At 34.5% G+C, this 12,009-nt stretch overlaps 2 protein-coding genes across 6 annotated transcripts in view; one reads left to right on the top strand and one right to left on the bottom strand.

Moving 5' to 3' along the window:
• LOC111861557 (DNA repair and recombination protein RAD54B) overlaps positions 1 to 8,938 on the bottom strand; it is a 47,718-nt gene extending 38,780 nt beyond the window's left edge. The window contains exons 1-4 of one of the 4 annotated variants that reach the window (XM_033750367.1): positions 8,750 to 8,938; positions 8,371 to 8,500; positions 7,689 to 7,932; positions 3,156 to 3,255 (exon numbers count right to left, since the gene is read on the bottom strand). In XM_033750367.1, coding sequence (XP_033606258.1) covers positions 3,156 to 3,255; positions 7,689 to 7,932; positions 8,371 to 8,500; positions 8,750 to 8,752 — 477 coding nt within the window. In that variant the 5' untranslated portion in view covers positions 8,753 to 8,938. Of the gene's footprint in view, positions 1 to 3,155; positions 3,256 to 7,688; positions 7,933 to 8,370; positions 8,539 to 8,749 lie in introns of all 4 variants that reach the window. The other 3 variants (XM_023846218.2, XM_033750368.1, XM_023846219.2) reach the window with 3 other exon arrangements.
• A 94-nt stretch (positions 8,939 to 9,032) lies between these two features.
• LOC111861561 (ERI1 exoribonuclease 2) overlaps positions 9,033 to 12,009 on the top strand; it is a 9,770-nt gene continuing 6,793 nt past the window's right edge. Inside the window, exon 1 of one of the 2 annotated variants that reach the window (XM_023846233.2) lies at positions 9,033 to 9,401. In XM_023846233.2, coding sequence (XP_023702001.1) covers positions 9,355 to 9,401 — 47 coding nt within the window. In that variant the 5' untranslated portion in view covers positions 9,033 to 9,354. The remainder of the gene's footprint in view (positions 9,402 to 12,009) is intronic. The other variant, XM_033750370.1, reaches the window with a different exon arrangement.

Below are 12,009 nucleotides of genomic sequence, written 5' to 3'. Positions count from 1 at the left end.
TACTTACTTTCACAATGCACTCTCACACTGAGATGGTACCGTTAAATAACCTGGGGCGGTGTATTTGTCCTTGAAACTTTCCAAAAATTCTTGCATTCTTTCACCCCCACCCTAGAACATTGTGTTCGCATAACGGGACGAAATAATGCAGAGCTCGGTTCACACTAGTGCGAAAATAGTGTTAAACTCACCATGTGAAACAAAAGTGAATGAATATTAAACAACATATAAACTTAAAAAAAAAAGCCCCGGTTAAGCCGCAAACCGGTTAATCCGCCCCCGGATAATCGAGAGTTGACTGTAACTATATTCATAAATAAATAAATTCATAAAATAACAAGAGACTGTATGTTAAAATAAATAAAAGTCATAGTTGGTATGTATGCAGATCTAAAATAGATGATTATTTATATCTTTTCAGTTAGTTAATAGGACTTGTTAAGGTTAATTTTAGATACTATTTATAAGAACCAAGATCACCCCTTGTGTTCCATTCATAATATTCATTTAAATTGTATTTTAATAATAAATTTAATATTGTAATCAGCCAATGTACAGTAACTGACTTGTCCTATATCATGTAACAATGATCTATAGAGATGAAATAAATAAATAAATGAATAAAATGAACCAGCAAGAAGAAACTCTTTTAGAGCCTGTTTGAATTTAGTAATATCATTTAATAGATTCCTGATGCCTTGTGGTAGATTATTGAATATCCTAATTCCTAAATAATATACACCCTTCTGCAATTTAGCTAATATATTACTTGGAAAATGTAGGGCAAAACCTTGTCTGGTGTTAATGCTATGTATAGCTGAATTAAATTTAAATATATCTAAATTCTTAACAACAAAAATTGATACAGAAAATATATATTGAGAATGTAAGGGCAGAATATTTAACTGTCTGAACAATGGACGACAAGAGTCCTTATTTCTTGCTTTCATAATAATTCTCACTATTCGTTTTTGGATTTTGAAAATTAAATTACTATGAGCTGAATTGCCCCAAAATATTATTCCATACGACATAATGGAATGTACATATGCAAAATAAATCATCCTTAAACTCTCCTGAGTGATAACTGCAGACAGAATAACTAGCCGCATTCAGCTTATTTACCAAATGATTTATTTGATCTTTCCATGATAAGGTATTATCTATGATTAGTCCTAGGAATTTTGTATTACAAGTATTTTTAATTTGAACATCCTTATAGTTTAGATTTATGTTTGATGTAGTATTTACTTTTGATGAAAAATGCACAGAGTTAGTTTTGTTCAGTATCGTTTTCAATACCATTATATGTTCCACAGAATCAGAATTGTAACACAGTATGCTGGTATCATTAGCATACAAAATTGGTTTTGATATTTTATTTATTAAGTAAGGCAAGTCATTAATATATAAAAGAAAGAACAAGGGGCCATGTATTGAACCCTGTGGCACACCTTGTTTAACTTTCTGCCAATCAGAAATACCCACAGAATAATTATTATTTATTAATGTTCTTTGATATCTGTCACTCAGGTAGGATTTAATCAATCTTCCAATACTGCCATTAATACCATAAAACTCTAGTTTGGATAATAATACATTGTGATTTACAGAATCAAATGTGTTGGTTAGATCACAGAATAGTCCTCCCATTGACAATTTACTATTCAGTGCAAATAAAATATTTATTATTTCTCCAATTCTGTACATTTTAATATTGCATTAAGCATAAATGGAAGGTATTACCAAAAAGACTATTCATCCCACCCAGCTAACTCTAGCATCTGACTGGATGAGAAACACTAATTTACTGCACTGTCATTTTAATAATATTGAGGATTGTGAGACCTGGGCATATTTCTGAGGATACTAATACAAGGTCTGGAAAGATCCTGGAGTAATTTTTAAATGCTTTCTCATGTATATATAAAATGGCAAAAATTAATTTATAACCACATAAATTATTGACCAGTTTCTGTGCATAATTTCCACTAGCAGAAATTCATCATGTTATTTTGTATAGCACAAAAAAAAAGTTCTATTTTCTTTTAAAGACTGATCACCATCCAAAATTTTAGGGTCTTAAATGGCACTAGTATTTCCAGCATCTCAGGTAGTCTGTAGTTGCCATGTGAATGAAGGCAGGAAATTAAAATGTATAACTTTATTGTATGCATCTTGTTGTATATCTATAAATCACTATTATGGCCATCAACACAACAAACTCCAAATAAATAAACCAATGTTACTGTATTAACATTTGTTAATAATTCTGTATATGCTACATGTTTCAATCCACTTGGATCATCAGGCAGTTTTCACACTCATTACTGAATTGTTTCTAATAAGGATCCATATTGGCAATTATATCAATACAAATTTCACTGCCTATTTCTATGTCTCGTTATGTTACTGAAATGTAATACTAGTCATAAAGGTTAAAACACTGTCAGAATGTTATTTTTTTTTGTTAGTTATTAATTAATTTGAATTAATTTTACACTGGAATTGTTTTGAAGCAAAACAAATGTCCGTGGTGACATGTTGCAGAGGAGAGGGTACTTTCTTATCTTGGGAGTGTCCACTGATTTTAGTCCCTTACATACGTGTTACAGGGGCAATTACTCACATACAAGTGATGCTAAGTTCTGTATGTTCTCTTATTTCTTTCTGTGGTGCTGTGGATAGCTGTGTGAGGGCGTTGTATACGGACATCTAGATACTGAGTTTGTCTCTGTTCTATGGTTTTGGTGACAGCCATAATACTATATACGAGTAAAATGTACAAAGGTGGTGTGGTCTCCGATGGTATGAAGCTTAAACAAATTTCATCAGAATCCATTCATTTGTTGGAGAGGCCAGACACATATGAACTGACAGGAGAGTAACCAGACATTAACATTTGAGAATGACAACATGTAAGATGTTTTTCTCTTAAAAATTAAGGAAAATATGATAAAAATGAATCTTACAGAAACAGTTTGTGAGAATGTGAAATGAACAAATCTGGCTCAGGAGAAGGTCCAGTAATAGAACTTTGTGATGATGGTAATAACCTTCAGGTTCCACAGCATAAATTGACCAGCTGTTCAATATGTAACAGAGAAAAAGAGAGAGAGAGAGAGAGACTACATTTCCAACAGTATTAAAAATACCTTCAGAACAACAGCCTTTTCACCAATTTCAAGGATACCATCTCCTTCCCATGTTTTATGTTTCCTTTTTGACTGCTTGCCCCACACTACATTAAATAGCCTGCAAATAAAATATGATGTTAACACTGGTGTACTTAACAAACTTATGTATATGTGGTTAGAGGCATGGTAGAACCAATGGCTATATGTGCAGGGGTAATGTTTAATGAAGGTGGATTACTAGCAAAATTATCAGCATCTCTGACTACATAGTGAATGATGAATTAAAAAGGACGTGGAAGGAGATAGCCATGGCATAATATGAGGTTCCATCCTAGCATTTGCTGAAATGCTAATGAACCCAAAGAAAAAACCTCAGTCAGGATAATGCTAGCATTAGCTTATATGTAACTATATAGTTCCATGAAGCAGAATTCTCTTTCCCATCATGTCCAAATAGGTCTAAAGCCCATGAAATCTCTCTTCAGTAAATACCAAGGGCCTTTTCCATCTCATGCTACCGACCAAGGGGCCCTGATGGAAGAACGAGATGGTACAGCGATCATTACTGCTCACGGGGAGGCTACAGATGTCCAAGGAAACGAAGCAGTGAAAAATTCAGCAGACTCACTCTCTAACGGCGGGGAGCGTCAGGAAGTTCGTACGTCAACCAGAAAGAGGAAGCCCCCACTAAAGCTAAGTAAAGATTTTTTATAGATAAGCATAGCGCTGGTATAATTAGGAATAACAAAAATAATAAATACAATACTAATATTCAAATATTTCATCAAAACGTGCAAAGTCTAAAAAACAAAAAACTAAATATCGATGTGTTACTAACTGATAAAACACTAGAGTTAGATATAATATGCATCACTGAACATTGGTTAGATGAAAAGGAAATAGATTATTATAATTTTGTAAACTACTCCCTGGTTTCAAAATTTTGCAGGAAAAATAAACGACATGGAGGCTCATGCATCTATGTCAAAGAAAATCTAGAAGCAAAACCTTGTAAATTGTTTGAACACTATACACGAGAAGAACATTTTGAGACTAGTATAATTGAACTCACTCAATCCAATACAGTTATTATGTGTGTATACAGAACTCCTAACAGTAACATCAATATATTTATTGAAACTATGGATATAATAATAAATGAGTTACTAAATAAAGATAAGAAAATTATTATGGTAGGTGACTTCAATATAGATTTCTTAGGAAACAGGGTAAACTTACAACTACAGACAATGATAAATTCATACGGCTTGGAAGCAATAGTGGATGTTCCAACGAGAATCAGTTCCAGAAGTCGAACGGCCATAGATCAAATAATATTAAACAAGGGTTTATGGGAATATAAATTTGAGGTTATTGAAACAGGATTTTCTGACCATAGCGCGCAGATATTACAAGTACAGATGCAGCAAGAGAATAAGAATCAAAAAAGGCAAGCCAGAGCAGAGAGAGAATATAGAATGGTCAGAACTTATAGTGAAGAAAATGTTCAATATCTAAATTATCTACTAGACAAAGAGACTTGGGAGCTTGTTTTTAAACAAAAATCAGCGAACAATGCATATAATGAATTTCTAGATACTTTTCAGTATTATTATGAAATAGCAATACCAAAAAAATGGGTAAAAAGTAAACAGCATGAAAACAAATGGATTACCTCAGGTATAAGGGTATCAGGAAATAGACTTCGATTTCTTAATAGGCTAATGAAAGAAGGGAATATATCAGAAGAATTTAAAAAATACTATGGTCAGTACAAGAAAATTTATAACAAAGTGATCAGTGAAGCAAAAAAATTATCTAATAACATACAAATAAGAACTTCCGGAAATAAACCAAAGGCTATGTGGGACCTAATAAAGGAGGAGCTAGGCAGTCGGAAAAAAAATAAAAATATTGAAATAAGCACTGAAGGAGGAAATACACAGGATCCAAAAATTATAGCAAATGTTTTCAATGAATATTATACTAGCATTGCACACAAAATCTTAAACGACAAATCATTATATACAAACAAAGAAGCTAATGACAATGCAGTAAAGTATAACAACAACAGTATGTTCTTAATCCCAACTACTGAAGAGGAAGTGGTTGGCATAATCAAAAGACTTGGTAACAAAAAATCAACAGGTATAGATGACATCCCAGAGTATATCATCAAAAAATGTTATCCCAAGATAATATCTGCCTTAACATATACAATAAATCAGTCACTCTCAACCGGATACTTCCCTGACCAGCTAAAAATGGCAAAAGTGAAACCCTTGTATAAGAAAGGAAGCGAAACGGATGTTGCGAATTATAGACCAGTATCACTAATTTCTGTTTTTTCAAAAATAATTGAAAAAATTATGCATAAAAGACTTTTATCCTTTTTAAATAACCACAGTTTAATTAGTAACAAACAGCATGGGTTTTGCAAAGGAAAAACAACAAAAACAGCAATTGCAGAGTTCATAGAAGGGGTCTATAAATCGCTAGATGAGAAAGAAGTAAGTATAGGGTTATTTCTGGATCTGTCAAAAGCGTTTGACCTAGTTAATCATGACATATTGCTAAGAAAGATGACAAGAATGGGAATACGAGGGGTTGCACTAAAATGGTTTCAAACATATCTAGAAAGAAGAGAACAGAAAGTGGAAATCACATATAGATGTAGAGAAGCGAATGTAAGCATTAACTATCTATCTCAGAGTAGACCCGTAAGACATGGAGTCCCACAAGGTTCTGTTCTTGGACCAATTTTATTTTTGCTATATATTAATGATCTAGAAGCAGGTATTGAACAAGGAAAACTAACGTTTTTTGCCGATGATATAAGTATTTTTATATCAGGAAATAGTGTTAATGTTGTCCAAAGGAAAATAAACGCATTAATAAATAAACTCACAGAATGGTTTGAAAGTAACAGATTAATTATTAATAAAGAAAAAACGATAGCAATATCCTTTCACCAACCACAAAAAATACAGCCAGAATGCCCACCAATAAAACTATATGATAAAGTCATCAATTATACAGAACATACCAAATTTTTGGGAATGTCGTTAGACAAAAAATTAAGCTGGTCCACACATACTCAAACACTAGCAAGTAAGTTATGTAAAATATGTTTTGGCTTGCGAATAGTCAAAAAAGTATCAGGATTAGAGACTGTTCTTGCTTTATACTATGCGTATTTTCAATCCCTGCTATCATATGGATTGATATTCTGGGGCAATTCAGCGAATGCAAAATTGATCTTTAAGATACAAAAGAGAGCTATTAGAACTATAATGCAAATACAAAAAACAACCAGCTGCAAACAATATTTTAAATTGTTACATATATTACCTCTACCAAGTCTGTATATATATGAAATATTAGTTTACATGAAATCCAACTTGAATGTTTTCATCACTAATTCAGCAGTACACTCACACAATACAAGAAAAAAAGACAACTTATTCATAGTTCCATGTAGGACGAGTCTGTGTAAAAACAACTTCAATAATATTGGACTTCGTCTTTTAAACCACTTGCCGCAATATATAAAGGACATACCAGCACTATACAAATTTAAAAAGACTTTGAAAACATTTCTCCTTGAACATTGTTTTTATAGTATAGATGAATTCTTCTTGTTTGGGGATAAATCCTAGTTAATATCAATATTACCAGATAATTCAAGAATAAGTGACTTGTTGAGCTTATACCAGCATGCTATGAATGTATACTGCGCAGTTCTCTTCTGCTTAAAGGAATCAAGACACCATGTTGGATGTGATAGAAAGGACATCATGAGATGGAGGGACGTCTACGTAGGCCGCTTAGAGAGAGATAGAGAATACCAGGCCATCAAGAAGGGCACCAATCTGCTGAGAACATCACATTAGCTATCAATATCATTATTCTAAGGCCACGCCATAGCTTAAGCGATTAGTCGCTGGCTTCCCACCACTGTGATCTGAGCAAGTGGGATTTGTGATGGACAAAATGGCGCTGGGGCAGGTTTCCTCCGAGTACTTCGGTTTCCCCTGCCAATGTTCATTCCATCAAATTCTCCACAAATAAGAATGTAAAAAATTGTAACTATTGTAATTTTAATCTACTTATATATCAAATTGTTAATATTCAGAATTAACTTGACTTGTCATATATCATGTACAATGATCTACAGTGACGAAATAAATCAATCAATCAATCAATCAATCTTGACAAAACACCTGAAGCCAACCATTCACTTCCATTTAATGACAAAGTCAAGAATCTATGGAGTTTTTCTTCTATTTCTTTGATATTCCTTCACCAGATACAGCTTGTGCACTGACTTAACTTTACTTTTACCTTTACTTCTTAATCCAGTCTGTTGTATACTAAGTTTGTGATGAGTATAACAAACATAAATAAAATGCAAGATTCTGTGCCAAGTTTTGTGTTACATGAGGCAACATAGAACATGCTGAAGTGGCATATATGTATGTGATCACTATGTTTCGAAGTTGTTCACTGACATTTCACTCATAGATAAATGTATGACAGTAAATGACCAACCTCTTGCCTTTGTAACGCTGAGAAATAATTTGATTTCTATCAACATTTTCAGCTTTAAGAACATGCACTGAACTTGCTTTAGCTTCCCGTGACATAGCACATGCTGTACTGATGGAAGATACTGAAATCATATCTCCTGCATAATCATCATTAAGAGAACCATCACCAGGACTTGCTGTTCTGCTGCCGCTCAGGAGATCAAGAATGTTTGCTGTGCTCCGAACGGCATTTGGAAATGGGGCAGCTGAAAGATTAACAAGGGTTATGTATTAATGTAGAGCTTCCCACAAAAAAAAAAAAAAAAGTTCTGCTCTTCTTTAGAATGAAAAGAATTAACACCAAAGATGAAAAATTAAAAATTCAATTATATATATTTCGCTTTTTAATAAAATGCATTCACTCCAAAAACACGATTTTGCAGACCATTCAGAAGTGGAATGGGAAGCCAATGTATGCAGGGATTCATTCCACGTCGGTAATAATTATTTCAACGGGTCCATTTTTCATGTTAGGTTTGCTTATGTCATTTTTCTTTGTACCACTGGAACGATGGTTCTTTCACTAACGTTATCGGCGAGGACAAGAAGAGCGGAATCGCACAATTTAACCACTCATTCTTAAACTCAGAAGACACTTAGAACTAGGGGACTTACAGCCGTGATTACAGAAAAAGTATATTTACCACTGTGTGTTGCCCTTGAACTTATTTGTGCCAGATGAAAATGATCTGGCTCCCTTTCTGAACTTGGAGAGACGAATTTTGCGCCCTGACGAAGCGAAGGTGCTGTTGAACGTCGCATCACGAAGCATGCCTAGGATAGCAGCCAACAAGATCTTCCATGTTCATTAACTGAAATGTTTTAGGCATGTACAAACAAACACTCTCACTAAGAACTAATATGAATAGCTCCGATATACGAAACATTTGCTGAACTGATTTGAAAATACTTTGCTTATACTACAACAAATTGTGAACCAAACGCGGATAAAGTATCTTTACAACTATTTACTAAAATTTTGGTTAAGTTAAAATTATACTCGATATAAAAACGATGAAATACCATTCTCTTCCAAAAGTTTCCCGCGTTTGTGGGATCAATCGATCTCCGACAGGCATCAACGATGTCAACGATCACTGTTCACGAAGACTATGACCACTATGACGGTCAAGATCGTCAAGATCGAACTAGAGGAATGTTGTCGTATCGAATCTTTACCGGGGAAAACCGACAGTGTAGAACGTGTAGAAGTTCTGTTTTGTCGTTTATAACCTGATCGAAGTTTAGGGTGAGGACCCACAAAGGAAACTGGCAACCGAAATGCAACCGCAATTTCCGAGAACTGTTAACAACTTGAGTTTCACACTTGTTATTGATTGGAGCAGCACAAAGTGAGGAAATTGCGTTGCCATTTCCTCAATTTGTGCTTCTCCATTCAGTAACATGTGTTCAAATCAGACTGATAACAATTCTCTGAAATTGCGGTTGCGATGCGGTTGCTAGTTTCCTCGGTTTGCACCGCCGTTTAAATTATCACCCCTGTCATTCATGCTATTATTCTGCTATGACTTTTGTCAGTTTTGTAACGTGTAGAATAGCGGGCAAAATAAGTTCATATTGACAGGAGCAGAGAGGAGAAGGGAATCAGTATTAACTCTATCGTAAACATGAATTCTAAAAGTGCAGTTTTTACGTTAACTAAGAAACTGGCTCGGTAAGTTAATTGTTTTTGCTTGTGGAGGCGGGTTTGAATATTTCCACCATACCGTTGGAGTAGTGGCAAAGGTAAAAGGTAAAGCTGTCTCTGTGCTTAACGCATTAAGCACTACGCCATGAAGGCGTATGGGGGAGTAGATGTTAGATCCACATTTTCTTGACCTCAGCATTAGTTGGAGGTGAGTGGTCAGCTTCACGCTCTGATGGGAATAGTGGAAGGTAACAAAAAGGGAACCCTTCACCTGGGGGTATAATTGGGCCACACTCACTGGGGGACATAATACAGGGATGTGGTCCTTCAGGTTGGGGGTTGAAAGCAAACTTGACTACCTTGCTCTGTAAAAATTGATTATTGTTGCAAAATCCAAAGAAGTGAAAACTAGACGGTAGATCTAGTAGAATATTCTAAGGAAGGCTATGGTTAAAAAAGGGCTGTTTTGCCAATGATGATGTTCATTGTGATTTGATATGCTTTTATGGACTTTGCTCTGTTGTGGTGAACAGTCATATTTCGTTAGAACAGAGGTTCACATGCCGGTGACTATGGCTGGGATGTGATGCTCTTTAACAAACTTGTTTTGAGACTACACCTCATAACACCCCAGAAACAGTATTCTGCCATCGTGTTTTGTATTTGGGACAATGCCAGTAGTACCAGCTACCGTGACAGTCCTGGTATTGTTTCCCTCAGTCCTCTGTGATAGTTCTGCTGAATTTGCCATGGCAGGTTTATTCTCCTTTTCCGCAGACTCATTCGTTGTCATACTGTTTATTTTATTTTGTATAACCACTGAATTTAATGCAACTATATACCTAGAAAATGAAACACTGACATGGAATAGGCACTAATTAGTTTTGTGAGGCACTTCTGTGACTGTAATTAATGAGTGATGTTTCAGATATTGTGACCAGTGTTTCTTTGTCCACATATTTTGTAAGAAATGATTATCCTGTCATTGATACCTGATCAGTGACATAAAGAACATGGCTATTCGCGTTGAACCTGGAGGGAAATGAGTAGGAAGACTTTGGCTGGAAAGAGGTTGCTGGCTGTTTGAAGACACATTTTCCAGTATACCCAAACTGGGATTGATAAAATGTTGGAAACAGAGTGTAGCTCATACAGAGGTGGTTTGAAGCATCTTACCACTGAAAATAAAGCTCAAGTTGTTTATAATCATACTGTAGATAAAGAAGTATTCTTGTATACTCTTGTAGTTTTATTATTATATGTATAGTCTAAAATCCAAAGTATAAATGATTACAAGTTCAGTAGAATACCGATTATCCAAATTAATTATTGGTCTGAATAATCGAAAATGTGGATAATTGGATTAAATTCTTATCCATGAAAAACACTATTATAATAATAAAAACTAACGTTTTCAGACACTTCAACCCCAACAGTGATGTTTGTTTAGTAGGCACATTCCTTGGTTTTGGTGATTTGGTTGGCAATTCGGATAATCAGCCTTCTGCTGTAGATCAGTATGTTTACATAACTTTAAAGCTTTAGAAATTACCTATAAATCAGAATTGAGATTTTAAGAAGTGTCCCATATCATGTATTGAATTGAATTGAATTGAATTTATTTACATTCTATAAATCCTAAGCAGAACAAGTCAAAAAAAAGGTTACATACACAAGTACAGGCAATTTTAGCTTAAAAATTAATATAACTTAATTTTACATCATTCTCTATTTACATTGAAGTATTCGTCTAAAGAGTAGAAGGAATGAGCATGTAGATAATTCTTTAACTCTGATTTAAACTTTTCAGTATCATTGCCCAAGTTTTTAATACTTTGTATAATGATTCATGGATGAAATAAAATTGAATTGAATTACATAAAAAAAACCTAAAATGGGGTGCCCATGCTCGATTTTTAAGAGATAAGCTATGCAAAGTACTTTATATGATAAAAACATCAAAAGAAACACCCTTGTTTCAAAATTCTGTAGGAAGAATACGCAACATGGAGGCTCATGCATCTATGTCAGGGAATATCTAGAAGCAAAGCCCTATAACTTGTTCGTAAACCTAAATCAAGAAGAACATTTCGAGGCTAGTATTATCGAACTCACACAATTTAACACAATCATCATCTGTGTGTACAGAACCCCTAATAGCAACATTAATATATTCATTGAAACCATGGACACAATAATTAGCAAGATACTAATCAAAGGTAAGAACATTATCATTGTAGGTGACCTCAACATAGATTTCTTAAGAAATGGAGGGGACCCACAACTACAGACAATGTTAAATTCACATGGCTTACAAGCAGTAGTGAATGTGCCAACGAGAATAGGTCCCAGAAGTCAAACAGCCATAGATCAAATAATAATTAACAAGAACTTATGGGAATACAATCTAGAGGCGATCGACACAGGATTTTCTGACCATAATGCGCAGATAATACGAGTGCAGATGCAACACAAGAACAAAAAAGGGCAAACCAGATTAGAGGGAGAATGCAGAATGGCCAGATCATATAAAGAAGAGAATGTCCAATACCTATGCACTCTACTAGATAAAGAGACCTGGGAGCTCGTCTTTAAGCAAAAATCAGCGAATGATGCATATAATGAGTTCCTAGGT

The sequence above is a fragment of the Cryptotermes secundus genome, unplaced genomic scaffold, assembly GCF_002891405.2.
Source record: "Cryptotermes secundus unplaced genomic scaffold, Csec_1.0 scaffold2047, whole genome shotgun sequence".
Taxonomy (NCBI): domain Eukaryota; kingdom Metazoa; phylum Arthropoda; class Insecta; order Blattodea; family Kalotermitidae; genus Cryptotermes; species Cryptotermes secundus.
Note: the sequence above shows the minus strand (reverse complement) of the source record. Positions and strands in the feature narration are given on the sequence as shown.